Source organism: Triplophysa dalaica, chromosome 16 (assembly GCF_015846415.1).
Source record: "Triplophysa dalaica isolate WHDGS20190420 chromosome 16, ASM1584641v1, whole genome shotgun sequence".
Classification (NCBI taxonomy): Eukaryota; Metazoa; Chordata; class Actinopteri; order Cypriniformes; family Nemacheilidae; genus Triplophysa; species Triplophysa dalaica.
In genome coordinates, this window is record NC_079557.1 from 20,850,828 (window position 1) to 20,873,954 (window position 23,127).

Below are 23,127 nucleotides of genomic sequence, written 5' to 3' on the forward strand. Positions count from 1 at the left end.
AGAACACAAAAGAAGATATTTTGAAGAATGTTAACATCACTCAATCCCATTGGCTTTCATTGTATGGACACAATATCCACCTTCTTACCTTCTTCCACAGTCATATGCAAGTTTGAAACGGCATACGGGTTTAAAATGATGACCTCGTTTTTCTTGGTTGAATCTGTGCCTGTAAAGAGACAGTTTGCTGTTTTTGGTTTATGCTTGTCTGTGAGGTCATGACACAGCAGCTCACTGTTCAAACACTGGTCTGAAAACATTCCCTGTCCTCATGTTGACCCCACCCATTTCATAAAGGAAAGCCTTTGCGCTCATCTTCAGTGTGTCGAGCATCTGTTTCTTAAGCTCATTGCAAAACCTGTGAACACTTTGTGGACATCACCCTGCTAATCATCATTTGGTAATCTGCGAGCAAAGAGCACATCTGTTTCCCATTTCAAAATAAAAAAGACACAAATATCATGTTCCTTACAGAACAATATAAATACTTAAAACAAAAAGTAAACAATTGACCATGAACTGATTGCTGAGGATTTGTTATCTAATGGACTAAAAAGAATGTGACAAAGATTACAGTAAATGCCAAACAACCGTTTGATGAAAGTGAATATATAATAATATAAGCTAGATAAGTACATTTTTAAGATGTCCTTCTTGTTATTTGTTTTGACACATGAGATGAAAACTCTGGGTATTACCTAGTTTTTTTTTTTTATAAAAATACTTTAACTAATTGTAATAATGAGTGTAAGTTAACCATATTTGGATTTTGATACATAATTTTGATGTGTTTAAACATCTTGCCACGTTTAACAGTAAGCCAGTTACAACTTAAAAACATTTGACGTGAGAACTTTTGTTTTACTGCCATGAGTGTAGAATCTATTGTGAAAAGTGCTCGGTAGCTGGAAGATGACTACAGTACACTTTCTTCATTCATCTTACAACATGTGGCTTTAGAAACAACTCACGCCCCGGCCCATTTCACTGAAAACTATCAGCGTTTTCTCAATGACTCTGTTGAAATGTATAAATGTGAATATCACAGTTCATGGGAATCTAGAACGAGAACACAGAAGAGGAACTGTTGTCATTTAAAATGCCTCAGAGCACATGCTATGAAACATATAGTGTAATTTTAAGTTGTGATCAAGCAGTAGAATATAGTCCTCTTGTGTTCATCCATCGTTTCTTTGAGGTTTTCACACAGAGTGAAGACACTGAATGCATCTCTAAATAGATATAAGTATTGTGCATTGCCTTATTGACATCATTCATTATGTATGGAAAATCAGAAATGTCATAAAACTTTGAACTATATGTTCGTATGGACTGAATGTATTAAATGACATAGTTATTTATTATGACTAAAGGTTAAAGAAACTGTAACAGTTTTATGGATGGAATACACTACAAGACTTTTATAATCTGAACCATTTTTTTTAACTAGACATCCTACATCACACACTTGTAGACATTTTGAAAGTTTCATATAGAAATACACTAACTGATCAAATCTGCAAAGACTTTCTGCAACAAGTCCAAGCTGAAAATCTGAGCAAAAGTCTTGTATTGTAGTGTATTTCAGACTTTATACACACAGTATAAAACACTTTCACACAATGTGTGTTATTGTTTGAAAGTCAGTTATAATGTGAATGATGAGCTATTTCTGGTGTTTAAGAATAATCACTGATCACTAGAAGACAGGAGAAGAAGTTTTATATATAGTGCAGTATGTTTTCATAGCACATGGGACTCTTTTATCTGAAAAGATCCTCACGATGAGCCCTTCAGCAGGGTCACATGCTCATATTTCTCACTGATGTCCTTGTGTTTGACAGGGTCGACATGTGAAAACAGGACAGCTGGCTGCTATTAAGGTCATGGACGTGACAGAGGTATGATCGTCTGTCTGTAGCCCGCTACAAGAGAAGAAACTAGCAAGCGTGAAAGTCTTTTCCTGACATTTGGCTCTTTTAGGTGCACAGTCCACTTTAATGCTGCGTCCCAATTCGCCCACGTATACTATGCCCTTAAAGTACGGTACTGCTTTTGTAGTATATACAAAGTATATACATTGTAGTGCATATCAAAACCGAATGCTCACACTGGGACATTCATTCATAATTTCGTATGTATTGTTTACTTTACGCTATGATTAATTTAGCGAAGCATCTTTTATCTAACTTTAATAATGCAGTATAGCATCAATAAACTCCGCCCTCTTGCAGTGAGTTGTGGGTAAAATCACCTGTTAAGTGTCCATGGATTCACACTTTGAATTTTCACCGGAAACTGTAGATCACACGGATACTTTGAGAATACTCATTTCATCATACTTTGATTTGGACACACTAATTCTAATTTCTAATAATATTTAGGACGGATAGTATGCGAATTGGGACGCATCTTAAGTGTTAATATTCCTGCAAACTGCAGCTTAGACACAAAAATACCATGTGGAAAAAGCCCAGAGGATGAGGTTAAAATCAGATGAAAACAGACTAATGATGACAAAAGTTACATCATCATATCTTAATCACTTGTTTATTTATTTGTAATAATAATAAACAACAATACACATTTTTTTATGCAGCACTTTTCATACATAAAATGTAACTCAAAGTGCTTTACAGGTATAAAATAATGAAAAAGGTTGGGAAGCATTGCTTTAGATTAAATGATTCTTTGTGGTTTCTGAATTTGACCTTTAAAACTGTGAATGAACTGTGAATAAAGCAACCGGTAGTCAGTTATAAAGTTTCTAAAGCTTCATGAAAAAAGACAAGTCTCTCGCCCCAGCTGACAAATGCTGTTTCTTAGTTTCCTGTTCATCTTGTCTGGAGATAATGAAGCGTTCCTGCAGATATTTGAAGGCCAGACTTCCTCCTTTTAATTCATGACTTCCATACCCAGCTCTCCTTTGCTTTCTCTCAGGATTGTGTTTCATCAGTTAATGCTCTTCATTTATAGAGTTATAAAGTTTTTTTATTAAATATTTAGTTACAATTGAAAATTTCTCCCACTATTATATTGACATGCAAAACCATTTCCATTCTGTTTAATAGACAGTCTCACTTTTTCTTCTCTGGTGAAAAGTTGCTTATTTTGGAATGACCCTTATAAAAGAGTCTTAGATTTTTTACTGTATTTTACAGGAGGAGGAAGATGAAATCAAACTGGAGATAAACATGTTGAAAACTCATTCCCATCACAGGAATATAGCCACATATTACGGTGCTTTTGTGAAGAAGAGTCCTGCCGGTCAGGACGACCAGCTGTGGGTGAGTAACCGCTGAACACAAATAAACATCAGCCTGATGTCCTGTAGAGACTAAACCAGAAATCTCTAATCTCAGAAATAGTCTCTAGTCTAACAGAATATACATTTCATCCGTTCAGTGGAATCAAATAAAGTTAGAGATCTTAATGTGGATCTCTAAACATGAAATATCAATATCATGGGCTTGTTGTTAAGCTCTTATAAGATCTCATTTGCTGAAATGTATGTTTGCATTGACCCGTCAGCTGGTGATGGAGTACTGTGGTGCCGGTTCAGTCACAGATCTGCTGAAGAAGACCAAAGGGAACTGTCTAAAAGAGGACTGGATCGCTTACATATGCCGTGAAGTGCTCAGAGTGAGTACTCTACAGATCATGACACCAAACTGTTCTTTCACACCAAGAACGATCACTATAGAAATCAAGTTTTAAAAAGTCCACACAATAACGGTAACAACACAAAGGAACTATCATTCTATCTGATGCACCAATGAAAACATTGACCGCCATATAAAATCCATTCCATTCTGAATGTGAAGCTGCTGCACACCAGAGTTTTGATTTCAGTTTCATTTAGTTTTATCAATGTGACAAATGTGCTTTTATTTGTAATTATTGTTAATTAAAATAATAACTCTTAATTTTAATATTGTTGTTTTTAGTTAACATTTTAGCAACTTTGGTATATGCTATTGTCATTATATAATATTATTATAATTAAATATTTTAATTAAATTTTTATTTATTATAAATTGAATGCTTTAAACTTATAATTTTAGTGCTTTGAATTTATGGCAACATTTCAATTTTTACTTTAGAAACATTTTTCCGAAAATGTTTAGGTGAATATTTAATTTGATTCCAATGAACAGAAACGTTTAATTTTAGTAAACCAAAATAACCTTTCAGCACACAAGCTTAAAATGTGTGATCGCTGATAGAGTTATAGTTACCATTCTAGGTATTAGATGATTTGTTGTATTTCTGTTCGGTTAAAGAAGTAGTTCACATCATTTATGCGCCCTCTGGTCATTTCAAACCTGTATGACTTTCTTTCTTCTGCAAATACAAAAGAAGATATTTTGAAAAATGTTTGTAACAGCACAGCTCCCATTCACTTCTATTGTAACCAATGCAAGTGAACGGGAGCTGTTAACGACATTCTTCAAAATATCTTCTTTTGTGTTCTGCTGACGAAAGAAAGTCATACAGGTTTGAAATGACAAGAGGGTAAGAAAAAGGCTTCAGTTTGAAGTTGAACTACTCCTTTAAAAAAATAACAGATGATTGCTTTTTTGAAGATTGTATACAATAATTCCTGTTATTTGTTGTATAATATTTACATGTTTAATTCAATGGTGCTCTCAGGGTCTGTTACACCTGCACTCTAATCATGTGATTCATCGAGACATTAAAGGACAAAATGTGCTGCTGACAGAGAACGCTGAGATTAAACTCGGTAAGACAGTGTGCTTGCAAAACAACATGTGTACGTGACAGGCAATGTACTGGTTATATACTCTCTTTAACCTTCTTTAATTCAATTTCACATAACATACATTTAATGAACAATTATATTCTCATCAGTCGGTGTCAGTGAACTAAATGCATCACTAAGTGTGAGCATACGGCTTGAGACATTGTTTTACATCCGTTTATTTGTGTGGTGCCAGTGGATTTTGGTGTCAGTGCTCAGCTAGACAGGACCATTGGAAGAAGAAACACGTTCATTGGGACGCCATATTGGATGGCACCAGAAGTGATTGCGTGTGATGAAAACCCAGACGCTACATATGACTACAGGGTGAGTGAGAGACCACAATCCTTTCTCCCTCTTATTTAGCTTGAAGAACATTTGTTAACTAAGCAATCGGGAATGGCAAGCGAAGACAGAATTGACAAGTTCATGTCTGAACCTAAAGAGATTTGGAAATGTACTAGATACTGTAGACTTGTGTTCTTTTTCTTTGAGATTTTTTTCACCTTGTACTCCACTCTGACGTCACTCAGCTCCGACTGGCACTCTTTGTACTCTATTTAAAATTTGGCAAAGATGCGGTCATGGAATGCCATGTCATAATTATCCTGAAATATGAAGACCTTTGACATTCTTGTCGGAGCTGTTCTCATCCTCTGAATGATCCATGTCTATGGCAACACCTTTAGCATCAAAGCAAATCTGTGTAAGATAATGTTGTCAACTGCAATAAACTGCATTAAATATGTTCATGTTAAATTTGCGTTAAAGACATTCGTCTACATGGACAAAACTCAATTGTAGTCTTTTCTTTAGACTATATGTTAAATAACTTCATACAAGTTGTACAAGGACGCATTTTTCAAGCAGAAAACTCGTAATTACAACAATTCCGTTTTTTCAAGTCTTTCTCATTCTCAAGAGAGTATAATTGTAAACACTGATTTTCATAAGCTCATGAATGTGTTGTTTTAGAGTGACGTGTGGTCTCTGGGCATCACAGCTTTGGAGATGGCAGAGGGAGCACCGCGTAAGTCAAAACACACAATTATAAAACTCAGCAAAACAGATGCATGGGTTACATGTGTTTCTCACAACTCTCCTCAGCCTTGTGTGACATGCATCCAATGAGAGCGCTCTTTCTTATTCCACGAAACCCACCTCCCAAACTGAAGTCCAAGAAATGGTAAGATCACTTTTGGATAATTGAGCAGGCGCAAGCTGAGACATTTCTGATTTCATTTATTGTAATCATGAGATCCCTAAATACTAGCTTTAATTTGCATAATGAAGTGTAATGTCGAACGCAAATGCAATAAAAGGTTATTTGTTGCTTCCCAAGGTCTAAAAAGTTTCTGACATTTGTGGATAGTTGTCTTGTTAAGAACTACCAGCACAGATCGTCCACAGAAACCCTCTTACGTCATTCGTTTATCAAAGACCTCCCCAATGAACGGCAAGTCCGCATAACACTCAAAGATCACCTGGACAGAACAAGAAAGAGGAGACGAGAGAAAGGTGAGAGATCATTTACGTTGCACCTACTGTATGAACAAATAGAATAAATGCTATACTGTATATGTGTATAAATAATTGTTGGTGTGATAGCATGTAAAGGCTAATTCACACTGATCCAACAAATGCCAACACTCACAAATGTCAACAAACACCAACAAACGTCAACAAAAATTCAACACCAACAAACTTCAACATACTCCAAAAGATGCCAACGAACTCCAACAAACTCAAACGTCAACAATCTCCAACACCAACAAATGTCAACAGAGTCCAACACCAACAAAACTCCAACACCAACAAACTTTAACATACTCCAACAAACTCAAACGATAATAAACTTCAACACCAACAAACTCAAACAACAACAATCTCCGTTACCAATAAATTTCAACAAACTCCAACACCAACAAACTTCAACATACTCCAACACCAACAAACCTAAAACTCTAACGCTAAAAAACATCAACAATTTCCAACACCAACAAACCTAAAACTCTAACGCTAAAAAACATCAACAATTTCCAACACCAACCAATACTAAAAACTCCAACCACATTCTAAATTCTCAGTCATTGATCCAAAAAACACCAACAGTGTGAATTAGGCTCAAGTAAATAAACACTGTGATGAAGGATAGCCATTACTACAGAAATAATCAGAGAATCAGTCAAAACGTTTTTTTTGTTGTGGAGTGAACAATAACTCACTTATAAAGTGCGCTGTGGTTGGTATTGTTGGGGTTAAAGGGCCTTCTGACTGAATATAAAGTGTATTTTTAACAGAGTAGAACATTGTATAGGGGGGACAAATGGTGGTTTGTGGGCTGATTTCATGGGTCAGGATACACACATTAGTGCCACTGAGGCATTTTGTCATCCGATTTCCCTGTATACTTTTATTCCTGCCTTTCAATCAAATGGCTTTTGAATGTTTTCATGGTTGAGGTCTATGTTGCAAATTGATGGAATTTATCCTCAACAGAGGGAATGGAATATGAATACAGTGGAAGTGAAGATGAAGATGATGGTATGAATGAGGATGAAGGTGAACCCAGGTATGTGTTTATCCATGTTTCTCCATTTCAGCAGATGATAAACAGTTTTTCTTTAAACAGGATATTTGAAAAAGAAACAGAACCTGAAATCTTTCCCGAGCTGTTACAAGTTGCTTTGCGATTCATTTGTTTAATGATTGCTGTTGTTATTTCAGGGGTCAAAACACAGTGTTAGAACCTTATATTGATAAAGGTCTAAGCAACACTGATTTTATTACTGTTTCATTATTGTATTATCTTTGTAGCTCAATACAGGTCATAGCTGTGCTTTATCATGAAATATACACAGCGGCTGCGTTGACCAATCACCATCAAGGACTAAACATTTTTTAAGGAACTACATAATGCCCTCACTTGAAGCCCATTACATAACCGTACAGTGTCCGGCAGGCTGATGCTTGAAGACGTGAGGGTTGTGTGCATATGAGCATGTCGTTACAGTGCATTCAGGCATAAGAGGATTGTTTAAATGCCCTGTCAGTGCTCTCCAGATGGCACAGAAACCTTTCAGCCCTGTTGCATTTGTCATTGCTCTGTGTAAGGCGTGTACCGTATTCTCTCAGTTCTTTAGTGAATGTTCCTGGCGAGTCCACGCTGAGACGAGAGTTTCTTCGACTGCAGCAGGAGACACACTCACAAACACAACTGCTCCAACAACAGCTACAACATCAAGAGAACTACAAGAGACAACTGCTCGCCGACCGACAGAAGAGAATTGAGCAACAGCAGGAGGAGAGGCGGCGCTTTGAAGAAGTATTAATATTCATTTATCACTTTTAATGATTATTGAATCAAAAGAATGCTCTACAAAAGAAATATTCTGGCTACATTACCAATTCTAGGATCAATGTTAATTGGTCAATGTTAATTCTAGCATGTTAATTGTCAGAAAACAACTGGACTAACTAAAAAGACTTAGTGCTGTAGTGAGCATACAAGAAATGTCACAGTTAACAGATGTATACATGAGGAGCTGGGGATGGAGGAGGGTGATTGATTATTAGAGTTCTTATAGTGCTTTCTGCACACTAGCAACACTATATAATTTATTTTTAGATGCAGAACAGCATGCATTGTCATTGGCTAGGATCAGTTTGACTCCGGCTGGTTTGACTGTATAACTATTTTGCGAGAACTAAAAGTACACAACAATATTGTGTGTGCAATCTTTTGACTGGTACTGTATGTGTTTGTGTAGCAACAGACAAGACTGTTACATGAGACTGGACTGCAGTGGCCAGAGCTTCAGGAGATGATATGGCAAGAGGTAAACGGCATGACAGTACATCATATGAAATTATTCTGAGCCATTTGTTGTACATTTTCAGCATGTGCTCGAGACATTTTCTTCTGGAGTTCTCACTGTGGTGTGTGATATTTAAAGTAATCTCGTTCAGAAATGTGAGCTTTCATAATATGTTTAGACAAGCATCTATGGCCTTTATTTAGACCCAAAACTTGCACGCACGCATGACACACCTCACAACCTCACACTCAGAACAGTTCCACAAGTGTAAACACACCCTCGCAACAGAGCATAAAGAGAATTGCGCGCACGCTCCTCAAAGCCTATGCTCGAGGACTGTGTTTTTGCACATGGAGCAGAAATGCGCTCTCGCAAGGATTCTTTTCCATGCACGGATACTGTTCTGCGCACTCGCAGAGCATAAATGTGCTCTCAGGAGGGTGTGTTTAAACACGTGGAACAGTTCTGCGCGCCAAAATCACGCGCTCTTGTGTTGTTGTCATGCGCTTTCAGGCTCTGAAAGAACACCATAAGTATACTTCAAGTGTTGTGAGAAATTCCAAGGAAAACTGAAGACAATCAAAATCTTGTATGTGTTTATTTGACGTCTTTGTCGTATTGTGATTTCATTGCAGCCTAAGGATGGTGACCGTCACAGGACCGATACTGAATCAGGGCCTGTAACTGAGCAGGTACACACTTCCTGTCATTCTAAACATGTTTGATGAAATCATTTCTTTAAAACAAAACTTCCGTCGTCGTTCATCCGTTTGAAACCGCCATGAGTTTGGATCCAATAACAAAAGGCAAAATGCCGAAGAACGTTTTGCTAATATATTTCATAAATTGAAAGAATCACAAAATCATATCACATCATAAAAAGGTCCTTTCAACTTTATAAACTTAGCAACTGTTGATATGCTAATTGCACGTATCCGATATCAGCATTGCTGTGTTTTCAAGTGTGTTCATGTTTACCATCAGCCCCAGCAGGGCAGAAAACCCCACCGAACGCTTCCAAGAGATCAAACACAGCTGCGGTTCCTCCAGCACGACCTCAGACATCAGCAGAAGAGCCCTAGAGCCGCGCCAAGCTGCCCCGCCACACCACATGATGCGGTAAACACACGGAAACATCACAGCACATGAATAGAAGCACTTGTAGAATGACTGACGCTGTGAAACTCTGGCACTCAGATGACGGCCATGTTGGATTCTCTGGACAACCGTCAAGTGAATCTGAATCATATAGCCGCCAGGATTCCTCAGTCCCGCTTGGGGTCAGGAAGCAACTCGAGTCCATGTACTCCAGCGCTCCAGAGAGCCGCCAAACCCCCGGTACAACATCACACCATGTTAAATGATTAACATGACCGCCGCTCGAGGGCTCAAATCATGTGAAACTTTCTTTAAAACATTCAGCCAAAGAAATAGTTTTGCGCTTTTTATTATTTGTCCATTTAACGGATATAGTTTAAGCACTACATGAAAACACTGGGCCGTTGTAATTAAAACAGCACACTGAAGAGGATCAGGTCTAGATGAATCAACATGTGTTATTTCAGAACATGAACCTGTGCTCCAGCGGAGACATTCATCACAGCAGCTCAATGTCTGATGTCTCCACGACTCCTCTCTCTCCAACATTAGATGATGTGTTCTTCAACCCCGCTGAGCAGCCTCCCAAGGTTTGTGTTCTCTGTTTCATGGAGTGTTTTCTAATATTTTTACATTTTAAAGTTTGCCTGCTTACAAAGAAATGAAGGGTCTATCATTTTTTACGGTAGGTTTATTTTATCTGAAAGAAAAATCTGGGGAATTTTTATATAAAGGTTATTAATTGATTTGCATTTTTAGTCAGTGACACAAGGATTTGATCCCCAAGCAAAACATAACTTTGTACTTTGTGTTGAATTCCTTGTTGGCAAACATTTCTGATAGTTGGTCACCAGGTTTGCACATGTGTCAGGATACATTTAGTCCACTCCTCTGTCAATCTTTAAGGTTTCTTGGCTGTCTCTTAGCACATTGGAGTTTTAGCCCTCTTCACAGATGTTCAATAGGACTAGGGTCTAGAGACTGCCGAGGACATTTAATGTGCTTCTCCTTACGCCACTCTTTGGTTGTCTTGACAATATGTTTTGGGTCTTTGTCATGTTAAGGGCACATCCACGACCCATCTTCAGTGATCTAGTTAAGGGGAAAATGTTCTCGTCAAAGATTTTACGGGACAGTCCCTCAGCCCCTCAATGCGGTGAAGTCATCCTGTGACTGTAGCAGAGATCAAAAGCCCTCTCTTTAGGGATGGTGTTCTTGAAGTCATAGTCAACATTTCTCTCTCTCCAAACACAGGAGTAAATTTTGGTCTCACATCACTTTCTCCAAAAAACCTTTTCTGAATCATTTTGATGTTCATTGTCAAACTTCAGACGGGTCTTCCTGGGCAGGAGGACCTTGCGGGTGCTTCAGGATTTCAATCTATTGTGGTATAGCGTGTTACCAGCAGTTTGCTTGCTAACTGTGGTCCCAACTGTCTTGAAATCATTAACACGCTTCTTCCGTGTAGTTTAACCTTTCTCGTGATCATCATTCCTCCATTGGGGAAATCTTGCAGGGAGCTCCAGAACGAGAGCATTTCAAAGTCATCTTGTATTTTTTCAGTTGTCTCACCAAGCTTCTGTCTGTAGTCTATTCAAGGTGTGTGCAGGTCTACAATCTTGTCCCTGACATCCTTTAAAACCTTTTTGGTCTGGACCATGGTGGTGGAGAGGTTGAAGGGAAGATACAGATTCTGTTGGCAGGCATCTTTTATATACATAACAAGCTGACTCAGGAGTAGTGTCTTAAAGTGACAGGACTAATCTGTGGTCCATATAGACACATAACCAATCGGTGGAGCCAGAATTCTTGCTGGTTGGTAGAGGATCAAATAGATATTTCACTGACTGAAATGCAAATCAACTTATAACCTTAATATACAATTTTTCCGTTGATATTTGGTTTCTATCAGTTAAACCTACCATTAAAATGATAGACCCTTTATTTCTTTGTAAGCAGGCAACTTACAAAATCAGCATGGGATCAAATAAATATTTCGCTTAGTGTATATACAATAAAACTTACTTGTCAAATACATTTGTAAGAAAAAAGATGAGAAAGTTTGAGTTATCTTTGCATGAGAGAAATCTTTGCATAGGTACAACAGCTTCATTTGTGGTCAAACAGTTTCCTCTTCCAAAGGGAGGTGTCTTCCTTCCTTCCTTCAATGTGACAGATGCATTCAGCACACAGATGTGGTCAGCACTTAAACACACACACACAACAGGTTACAACAGGTCATAGCACAGAAGAGACATTTGAATAAAGGTCATAGTTTTAATAGAATGATGAAACGGCTTTCTGTAAAAACAAGAGAAAAAAGAGCTTCTGCCAAAACCCCAATGGATCCATAAAACACAGCGTTTTTCACAATTGCTGTTTCAAAAGTTTTTCATTCAATCAAAAATGTGTAAACATACTTCAAACTGTTTAACGGAGATTATTTGTTTCAAGATTCCTGAGCGAACGACCTCAAAGTACTGCAAAGATGTCATGAGCCATCACAGATTTGGATCCACGTAAGTTTTGTTTTTCTCTGATGTAACTCAACATGGTGTGTAGAAGTGTTTCACCTCCTCTGATGAACATGTGTTGTTGTCATGAATTAGTGGAGGCTGTCCGTCTCCTCTGGACAACAGTGTGAAGATGTTTTACTCCAGCAGCAGTCAGTCAGGTATGAGTCTATATTTATCAACTTCCTGAATACTGCTGACGATATTTTTTTTTAGGCATTCTTGTTTGTTTTTGTCAGGTCACCAGAGGACGAACAGCCCACCAGAACACAACAGAAACACCGTGACATCACCTCAAAACCAGGTGTCTGTATGAATCGTATAATAATCCAGATTTTAAAGATCCTTAATCAGGATTATTTGAGGTTTTTTGGTTCATTTAACTTTAAGCGATAAGAGCACTTTTTTATTTCCGGTAGTAAACATTTTAGTGTCATTACCTTTTTTTAGGCAACGTTTCTCATTTTGTTTCAGTTTTTCAAAACATATTATTATTTGCTTTCAATGAATAGAAATGTTTTGAGTGATGTAGCTGACATCAATAACTCTGGTTGTAAGTGTTCTATATTTGTTTTTAGGGTTTTGGAATAAAGTCACACTTGAGTCCGTTAGTGAAGTTAGCCGAGTACTCTTCCTCCAGTGATGATGAAGATGACAACAGCAGGTAATCTTACCCTGACACCTTTATTTCTCTCTTCTTTTTAAGAGTACCTAAAATATGATTTTTAAGGTCCTACTCTGGTTTATGGAGTGTCCAACAACAAGTTTATGTTCATAGAAGGTTTAAAAACACTATAATTTCGTAATAATAGGCAGTTATTCGTACCTTACTTCTTGTCTGACTCTCAAATGATTCGTCTAATCCCCTCCTACCCACTAACCTTGTGTCATGTGATTGGTCAGATGGGGTAGTCTGTTGTTATTGGTCAAACGCGTTCATCATTCGTCGCAAATGGAACCCCTCTACCATCATTACAGGATTACGGTTTACATGTGGTTGGATGTCATTTATATTATATGTGTAGCTAGAGATAACGGTACATGCTAATGTTAGCTAAACACAGACATAAGGTACGAAAACATTTCTTGAAGTTAAGACAAAAATGAGAAGTCACACTTACAGGTTGTCATTCGGTGGAGCTAACAGGTCCAAATCGAGTTGGTATTCCCCCTCTTTCAAGGATCGTTGTATCACATACCCTGCAGTGAATGCGCCAATATTATTAAACCAATCTTCGGTGAAATGACGCGCGCACAGTACAACCCTGGGGTTATACTCCTCTGGTATCGTTTGAAAAATGAATTGTGACCATTTTTCCCTCAGACGTTCTTCCTTTGGTAGTTGAAATAAAACAGACTTAGGAAGGATAAGTTTTCCCGGCAGTCTCCCCATAGGCGGGGACTATGTATAGTGACGTAGATACGCAGGTGAACTATTTCACGTCTCGTTTGTGTGATTCAGAGTCGACTCACATTTTTACAAGCAAATAACTTTGTTATTCATTCACCTTCGGACTTACAACTTGGCAGACAGCTTACTTTCAAACACGGCAACATAACACACATGTCATTTTCATGATCTCATGCTACGTACTCTTTAAAGGGATACTCCACTCCAAAATTAATTTTCACTCATCATTTTTCACCCTCAAGTTGTCCCAAACCTGTATACAAGAAAGGTATTTGGAAGAATGTTAGTAACTGGGATTTTTGGGATGTCATTGACTACCATCGGAGGAAAAATGATTGTATCTTTTTTTATTCGGTTAAACCTAAAATGAGGTATTTTGTAGAATGTATTCAGGCATGCAGTTCAGGAGCACCATTGACTACCATTGTCATTTTTTCTACCATGGTAGTCAATGATGTCCCGGATATGTCAGTTGCTAACATTCTTCCAAATATCTCACTTTGTGTTCATTAGAAAAAAAAGAAATGAATACAGGTTGGAATCCACTAAATCGTGACATACTTGTCATTTTAAAGCCTCTCAGGTCTTTCAGATGACATATTTATCTTCAAAGAAGTTTTGGTTTTGCTGCTTGTAACAGTTCTTTCAGAGCTCGAGAGGATGGCTTTAGTATTTCTTTTGGTTTAATAACATCCAAGTTTGCTAAATACGTCAACTTAATGTTATGTCAGTCTCAATACTAATCATTGTGTCAGTCTTCTCAAACTAATGGAACTGTTCAGTTTAGTTGAAAACTGGTGATATATGTCTCTAGACGCCCATGTGTTTCCAGTGTTACAACAAATGAGTGAAATGACTGTGAAAGGATACAGATGGATGGTTTTTTGAACATGTTGTGTTTTCTCATGTGACTGATTCAATTAATTCATCCAGTGAATCATGTCAGACGATGTGACGCTGAGCTCCCGTCATTATCCTAATGCTTTTACATCCAAGAATGGACTCATACCATACACATAAAAATTTACATTAAATCTACATACCTCAGTGTTGGGCACTTACTAATGACATATTCAATATAATAATGTCATTAGATTACTGTACAAAGACTCTCTCTACAAAGTATTTAATTCATTATTACTTTCTGTATCTTACATCGACCTTGATAGAATTGATTCAAGGATAGAAACGGCTTATTTAATTCATTCAAATAAATAACTACTTCAATTGTTCTTATTAACTGACCAAAGTATACAAATGTGAGAAGTATACATTAAAGCATACATTATAAAGTTAGACTTGTCATTTCCACTGTTGAATATATTACACAGTATTAAGTTTAATTACATTACAGAAAAAACAAGAGTAATCCCTTACTTTACTTTTCAAGGGGAAAGTAAATCGATTACAGTTACTAATGACTAAGTAGCTAGTAGCACCCAACACTGCTCATGACAGACGGCCTTCAGAAGCGTTAACTCATCATGGTTCTTGTGACAGTAGCTCAGTTAATGGACAAGGTCTGAGTTCACACTTCCAACATTTAATAAATCCAAACAGATAGAAACCTGCAGGAGACGACCAAACCTCAACAGCAACCACAAGAAACAGTAGACCAGGCACTTCTGACCTGAAGGGTTTGTTTGTTTGTTTTAAGGTCTCCATTGAGTAATGGGAGGAGTTTGATATCCAGAGGACAGTTTAATGAAATAGTTCTTCAACCTCATCCCAATGTGAAACAGCAGCAGGTGAAGAAATCTCGTTCGGTGTGAATCATTCGTCTGTAGTTGAGTTCCAGAGAGATTTAAAGATGAATGTTCATGTTTCTCCAGCAGAGTGCAGCAAAGCAAACCCAGAGAGCAGCCGGATCACATGACGACTGTCATCTGCCAGACCTCCTGCACAAGAGCCACGAACACCGCCAGATAACAACACAAAACTCATTTGATGTGTGTGTTTCAGTGCTGTATTCAAACACACAAGAATTGTGGAGAATCATCATATTCACGAGTTCGCCTTCGCAAATAATCACGTAGTTTGTGGTGTGATTTTGTGTTTACAGAAGTTAATAAACACTCAGGCAGGGAAAAGCACCTCATCATCTTCCTCTTCCTTCTCACCGTTTATTGACCCTCGACTGTTGCCGATCTCACCCCCTCAGAGTCCACCGGGATACAGTCAATGTAAGACACACACACACACGTTACGGCCACATGTACTGTATCATTGCTCTCTTGAACACACTTGATGTGTGTGTGTGTGTGTGTGTGTTTCAGTGAACGGCAGAAGACTGACACACAGGAAAGGTTCGGTGGTGAACGTCAATCCCACAAACATCAGACCTCAGAGTGATGCACCAGAGATCCGTAAATACAAGAAGAAGTTCCATGCTGAAGTCCTCTGTGCCAGTCTGTGGGGTAAGACACACACTACACAACTACACAACATGTTGCTTCTGCTCCTCACACCTGATTGGCCGAGGAGCATTTCTGAAACAATCGGACGGGTCTGCACATAAAATTCAGTTTGAAACAAGTGTTTCTGCCTCTGTTTTAGAATGCTGTAATAATGCAGTTTAAGGGGCCATTCAGACAGAACATGTCTCTGCGTCTAAAAACGCAGCTCTCAGATATGTGTTTTTAAAAAGCGCAGCCTAGAGAAACGAGTTTGAAAATCAATTTTAATATATGATAATTCAAGTCGGTTGAGTTTTATGAAATACATGTTTAAAATCAGCAGGGGCCGCTTTGTTTACTTGCAAGCGCTTTTGCTATTTAAAAACAACATGACGCAGGACGGGAAAATGAGAACTGTGTCGAGCTGAAACAAGCGAAAACACTTGCGCTGCATTGCGCAGGGTGTACGATATGGCCCTAAGTTTGTTAATATTGAAGAAAGTTTTTAATTATAGTTTTGTTATAAAATGAACGGTCATGCACGACCATCAAACGCATGTTAACACAGAAAATCAATAGGAAAGTAGCGCATTGGAGTGGTGGAATCTGTCTGAATCAGTGGTGTAGTCGGTGCCATACGCACGCATACACCGTATGCTTACTGTTTCCACAGTGCTGTTTGCGTATAACGACTTCTAAAGATCTATATTAGCGTATACCCACTTGTTCTCCTGCTTAACATCTCCAAGCTGCTTTTGTGATTGCTTTCCCTTTAACCGTATCGCGTTCACATTTCAGTCATACAATTGGTGCATTCTTGCGGCTCCACCTCCGATAACCACCCCAAACGCATCATCTTCAGTGTTGACAACTTGCCTGTGAGGAGCTCATCCAATCAATGACTGAAAGAGTCCTGCTGAAGCCGTCCGCTAATATTGATAAATCTGCTCACTTTTAGTCAAAGCTGGTTTAACTGAAATAATTGTCATATATTACTAGAAAAAACAAATCAAACAAACACACTGAGCCCTCTCTTTTGGCCATGTGTGGTCAGGGTTATAGTTGTATAGTATAGTACACCACTTTTTTTGTTAGGACTACACCACTGGTCTGAATGGCCCCTAACAGTGTCAGGTGTGTGTGTGCAGGTGTGAATCTGCTGGTGGGCACAGAGAACGGTCTGTGGCTGCTGGACCGCAGTGGGCAGGGCAAAGTTTACTCTCTCATCAGCCGCAGACGCTTTCAGCAGATGGATGTACTGGAGGGACTCAATGTTCTCATCACCATCTCAGGTACATACAGGAGCTGTGCCTCTGTTTCACAATCACTAAACAACAATATAGTGTCAGCTGTACTCTTCAGAGCGGATGCTGTCTCTGTCACAAGCAGCAGTGTGTCCGTCGTGCCAGTGCATTTTTCAGCCATGCCCTCAATGTTTGTTTCTACTGGCTGAGATGTGGAAAAATGCATTGACACTGCAGGACGTGTGCTGCTATATCTGACATGTGTATTTACACTACACACTTGGTGCAACAATATAAAGACACACAGACTCTGCTTATACGTTGGGGGGTCATATCCGATTGGTGCGACATGGGAGAAAACATCTGAATTGGGCCACGCATCCACAAGTACAGCACAACACACATTTAACTCAGCTGCAAACGTTATTATTGCATGTTTCTGAGTATTCACGAGCACAATATTCTTATTTATTTTCAGATATTAATAACACATTACTTCTGTATCATAGCAACCGAGTGTGATAAGCCTGTGTCGCACATTTATACTATATAAATGTACAAATGTTTCTTCATATTATCATTTTTAACACTAACTATAACTTCGTAAAGCATTGGTGTCTTTTGTCATATTGTGCTGTGGTTATGTGTTATTTTACTGCGGTAAAACCATGCCAGGTCATTTCTAATGTTTTAACAGAGAACGTATTATCAAAACTTATAAAGTGTGTACATTTTGTGATATCTCCATCATTCTCATCCTGTGGGAAGGTAAGAAAAACAAGCTGAGGCTTTACTACCTGTCCTGGTTGAGAAATAAGATCTTACGTAATGATCCAGAAGTGGAGAGAAAACAGGGCTGGACATCGGTGGGTGAACTGGAGGGCTGTGTCAGCTATAAAGTGGGTAAGTGCCTGATCATAGTTTCAGATCTGAAAGATGTCCTAACAGCTGTGTATTACATGTCATGTACAAATGTCCACCATCAACACAAACAGATATGTACTGTCTGGCTAAAGTATCTATTACGTCAAATAGATTAAAGTCCCTGTGAACCGGAATTTGCGATCGTTTGTACTTCTGTATTTTGACGCATTTTCGAGGGAAATGGAATTTCTTATGAGGAAAATAGTGGCCGTGGTTTTCGTTTCTCTGCGATTTGATTGGATGTATAAAACAGCCGATGCATTTTGAAATGGAACTGGCAGCAGACTGACAGTTGAAGGGGAGGAGTTAACTGATGCTCCGCCCAAGCCGTCTAAAACACGTCATTTAAGATGAATAGTCATTACAGAACATTTTCAAAGAGCACACAAATAAAAAAAAGAATGACCCATATTGATCAGTTATTTACAAGAAACTCTGTAATATTTCATGAAAAAATATGCATTTGTAATTTTTTATTTCACTGGGACTTTAATGTAAGAGCTTTGTTCTCAGAGGTGTGTTTACTGTACTCGTTGCTTCACACATTTCATTCAATCTCATGTTTTTGCATGATTTCAGTTCGCTATGAAAAAATCAAGTTCCTGGTTATCGCTCTGAGGAACGCAGTGGAGGTCTTTGCATGGGCTCCAAAACCATATCACAAGTTTATGGCTTTTAAGGTAAGTCTCAGATATTACTGGAGATGTCCAATTACACTTCAGTTGGGTGAATAGAGGGAACGTGGTGGGATTGATCCTTTGTCATTGACGTTGTTTGAATCTACTGAAAAGACTACACAACCCCTGACACTACAGCCAAAAATAATCATGGGAATCTCCCAAAAACATCTTTACAGCTTGAGTTTCAATAAATAAAAGTAAAATATCCAGATGCATTGCAATGATATGTTTCTTATTTGTTTTACAATAATTAGAAATCCTGCTTAAATGTTATAAAAATAATATCAAATCTAATATTCTGTGTTTATTTATATCACATATTTGTATGTTACAAAAACAACTAACATTTATTTTATTTATTTTAACTTTGTGGTGAAAGCTGAAGCAGGCACAAGATCCCACAGATAATCCAGTGTCTAATCAAATAAAAACTTGTTCGGCGTGTCTTATGCCCTCTCATTTTAAATATCAATGTAAATATATCATACATGTGTAGTGTAACTATAGGGAACGTAATTGGGTTTGTGGGTGTAAATGGGTCACTTCAGAATACTTGTTCTACTTCACTGCCGTCCTAAGAGACTTACTCCATATCCCAAATAAACTTCTGCCGTCTATATTTATTACACCTTATTCCTGTTGTCCTGGTCATTTGTGTGGATGTGGAAACAGTGTGTGTTTTCTTAAGCTGATCTGACATGAAGTCAAAATGTTCATGCTGTGTATTTTCCTGTAGATGAAGAATAATAACTGGTTCTCTTCTGTATGTCCGTTCAGTCTTTCACATCACTGCCTCAGAAGCCTCTCTCAGTTGACCTGACGGTGGAGAATGGACAGAGGTTAAAGGTCATCTACGGCTCTCACTTTGGTTTTCATGCCATTGATGTGGATTCAGGCACACCCTTCGATCTCTACCTGCCCAGTCATGTGAGTGATTCAGCAAACACAGGCGCTCAATATCGACCTTTGGTACGAGTGCACGTCTGGTTTTATTTAGTGTCGTCTAGATATGACAGGATTACCCACAAAACTAGCAGCACGAGGTGTCTAAGCGACCAGAAATTGATATGAATATTACGACACAAAGAATGAAAACAATAGAATGATTATAAGAAAAGGAAACGTAATGGTCCGACCCCAAACCAAGGTTTTTATAGAGCACTACACTTCAAACTTTATAAACGTTTCTGTTTATTGAAATCAAATGAAATATCGGCCCACACTGCAGAGATGACATCCTCGATAAGTGTTTTTGTCTTGTTTTATAGCACAAATATCTAAATGTTCTTAAATCATGATGCATTTTCTTGTACTTTCAGGTATATTTATGTTTAAAACAAGAACAAAAATCTGCCAATAGGTTGAGAAAATAAACTTGAATTAGGTACTTAAGCATTTTGTCTTGTTTTCTCTTAAAAACATCTAAAACATTCTTCTGTAACAAAAACTTATTCAACTAAAAATGATAATCTTGCCTCAGAATTTAACTGAAATAATGCACAAAAATTATAATAATAAACTAAAACTAAAATAAAAATAAATCGATCTTATATAACAACAATATAAATAAATAAATTACAAAAGCATTTAACAAAATTGCTAAAATTGTTACAAAAAAATTAATTTAATTAAAGCAAATTTAAAATATTACTAAAACTAAATATAACTAAAAACAAAACTCTACCGTGAACACAACCATCGCTGATATCTGAAAATGTGCAATACTTATAAATTGCTGTTGGATTGTGTGTCAACCATATTTCCAAATGAGCGCGTATGACATCCATAATACCTACAAATAAATCATATTCATTTATTTTTCATGTTGGCATGAAATGTGACATGCTTTTTTGAAGTGAATTGCGCAGTTTTAGCTTCAGCCGAACACTGAACGGTACTGATTTTATAAATCTGCATGTGATGCAGAAGATCATACAGTATAATGTGCTGTGGTGAAACATTACACTACTGACAGCCCACACACGTTCAGCTTCTGAGCGATCCATCACACACAGAGAGAGATGACTGTAGCGTTCTGTTCACCCCCTCACACCGGCGGCCCACACGCCACTGAGGTGTCCCACATACTGTACTTACACGTGTGTGTGCTAGTTTCTCCAAACTGATCTCAAGTCCAAAAATAACTCCTCCCAAGCATGAGCCCATTGAAATGACCTGTAATTTTCCGACTGGGCGGCACTTCCTCATGTAGCTTCTCTTGCCAACATTTGCTCACTTTTCACTCACACTGCACCGCCGTAAGGTCTCTTCCATCTCTCTCGCACACTCATTACACACTTTACCACGCACAACTCGTCCACCTGCTGACAGTTGTCGTGCCGTTCATCTCTTGCACACTCTCTGTGGTGTGTTTGCACGGCTGGTGCTGATGAAAATCCCCCGGCAGAGGATAAAGATCGCTCTGCGGCTCTGGATGCCTGTGTTAATGCTCAGGATTGTGGTGGCTCTACAGACAGAAAGAAGCACAGTGTGTGTGAATTTAGCTTTTAGTCAGGCAAGTACAGCGCTCTCTGTGTGTGTGTCTGTTCATTTCGAACAGTTGTATTCAAAATTTTAATATTTGAAAAGTAAGTAAATGTTCAGCATGTTTGACACGCCCAACATGATTAAATTGACTCTAATGTTTGATCTCTTGTGTTGTCTTCATCTGTGCTTTTGTACTTGTTGAGATGAGGTTGATTTATTTAGACTCTGCCAAGCAATTGTTTCACCGGTCATGGATGATGAGATAATTGTAAATCTACAGATCAGATCTGTGTTTCACATTAACGGTGTTTCTAAGCGCGCTACAGTTATTCCTTCTCTAGACGTGTTTCCAGAACTATACCTGAGGAGCTCACTGTCTTCTGTCACACGTCATCAGGTGCTGTCCATCACTGTGGTGCTGAATTAATGGATATCCGTCGATTGACAATCAATTATTCACTCTATACAGAAACCGTTTCACTCCGTTATGTGAGCAGCGTTCTTTATCAAATAATCACTTTAGAAATCGTAGGATAAAAATAAACCAAATTGCAAACTAAATCCAAACATAAATATTATTTAATTGTGAAAGGAGTGTGCGTACCCAGAGTGCAATGCCCAAATGTATCCACCCGCTACACTAACTGGGAGTATAAATGGTCATTTATATCAAAGGTTCTCAAACTTTTTGTCATAAGGAGGGTCACACAAAGCCACTTGCTGTTGCGGTGCATCAAAAAGTTTATTCCAGTAACTAACAATTGGACTTGTATAGTTCACACGTTATTGTGCTTGGACACGTCTTGTTAACGTTTTGATATTTTTGATCTGTGGTCAAGGATCCGACTAAAATGGGTAAAAAGGTTCATATGGCGTGAATATGTGCTTTTCTGTGTCTTTGGTGTGTTATAAGTTGCCCATGAATGTATTAGACACGTAAAATTGCAAAAATGAAAGTGTGGGAACAAAAGATGCATTCTATCTAAAAGCGAATGCTCACCCAGACCTGCCTGAAAAACCTTGTGTAACCACACCCTGGCCAATGTACGTCACTTCGTAACATGACAGACCGCCCAAATATAAACGCAAGTTAAATCTCATTTTATCGCCGTTGCCGCCACAGCCGTGTCGCTGAGACGCTGTGTGTTTCGTTGCAGAAAATAAAGACTTTTTGTTTGCCCTGCCTTAAGATGAGACGACTAAAATCGAACGGTTACATTTTTGTAGTAGAGTAGGCGAGGCGAGACCGTGGTTCGAGTCCGGTGAGTAATTGTGAATTAGCGCCAGCTGTGCGCACACCCGGCTCGAATCACGTAGGAGATGGGAGCATAAAAGGAACGAGCGACCGGACCGTCGAAGAGAGAGGACCGGGCCCGAACTTGTGTTATGTTTGTATTTATATTTATGTTTTGTTCGCCGGCGGTCGTCCGTGAGGGGCCGCCGGCTGTTATATTACTTTATTAAATGTTTAAATGTTTGCCGGTTCCCGCCTCCTTCCTTCCTTTTATGGAGAATTGTTACAATTTTATTTACGACACTGTTCCTGAAAAGAACAATCTGAATATTCAAGTTTGTGCAGCGCATTTCACCCAAGATTGCTTTAGGAACCTGGGAGAGAGATTAAGACCGGCTATGTGCGAAAGCTTTGGTTAAAAAGTGGGACCATTCCAACCATTAAAACTTCACAGGCGCTTCAGATACACAGCCTGTATGTTTTCATAGTAAAAGACTAGCTGCTGCGGACTAAAGCCAGTTGAGTTTGTCATGTATCTGTAATCTGCAAATGCATACACA

General features: G+C 38.4%; 1 protein-coding gene across 2 annotated transcripts in view; it reads left to right on the top strand.

Moving 5' to 3' along the window:
* si:zfos-2326c3.2 (misshapen-like kinase 1) overlaps positions 1 to 23,127 on the top strand; it is a 32,948-nt gene that overhangs the window by 4,436 nt on the left and 5,385 nt on the right. The window contains exons 3-29 of one of the 2 annotated variants that reach the window (XM_056769016.1): positions 1,845 to 1,901; positions 3,162 to 3,287; positions 3,532 to 3,642; positions 4,654 to 4,744; positions 4,959 to 5,089; positions 5,738 to 5,792; positions 5,870 to 5,948; positions 6,105 to 6,280; positions 7,262 to 7,334; positions 7,898 to 8,087; positions 8,533 to 8,601; positions 9,216 to 9,272; positions 9,565 to 9,699; positions 9,778 to 9,918; positions 10,146 to 10,268; positions 12,133 to 12,197; positions 12,288 to 12,352; positions 12,431 to 12,495; positions 12,770 to 12,855; positions 15,260 to 15,350; positions 15,435 to 15,551; positions 15,665 to 15,785; positions 15,879 to 16,019; positions 17,147 to 17,290; positions 18,011 to 18,145; positions 18,746 to 18,846; positions 19,624 to 19,773. In XM_056769016.1, the coding sequence (XP_056624994.1) occupies positions 1,845 to 1,901; positions 3,162 to 3,287; positions 3,532 to 3,642; positions 4,654 to 4,744; positions 4,959 to 5,089; positions 5,738 to 5,792; positions 5,870 to 5,948; positions 6,105 to 6,280; positions 7,262 to 7,334; positions 7,898 to 8,087; positions 8,533 to 8,601; positions 9,216 to 9,272; positions 9,565 to 9,699; positions 9,778 to 9,918; positions 10,146 to 10,268; positions 12,133 to 12,197; positions 12,288 to 12,352; positions 12,431 to 12,495; positions 12,770 to 12,855; positions 15,260 to 15,350; positions 15,435 to 15,551; positions 15,665 to 15,785; positions 15,879 to 16,019; positions 17,147 to 17,290; positions 18,011 to 18,145; positions 18,746 to 18,846; positions 19,624 to 19,773 (2,895 nt within the window). The remainder of the gene's footprint in view (positions 1 to 1,844; positions 1,902 to 3,161; positions 3,288 to 3,531; positions 3,643 to 4,653; positions 4,745 to 4,958; positions 5,090 to 5,737; positions 5,793 to 5,869; positions 5,949 to 6,104; positions 6,281 to 7,261; positions 7,335 to 7,897; positions 8,088 to 8,532; positions 8,602 to 9,215; positions 9,273 to 9,564; positions 9,700 to 9,777; positions 9,919 to 10,145; positions 10,269 to 12,132; positions 12,198 to 12,287; positions 12,353 to 12,430; positions 12,496 to 12,769; positions 12,856 to 15,259; positions 15,351 to 15,434; positions 15,552 to 15,664; positions 15,786 to 15,878; positions 16,020 to 17,146; positions 17,291 to 18,010; positions 18,146 to 18,745; positions 18,847 to 19,623; positions 19,774 to 23,127) is intronic. The other variant, XM_056769017.1, reaches the window with a different exon arrangement.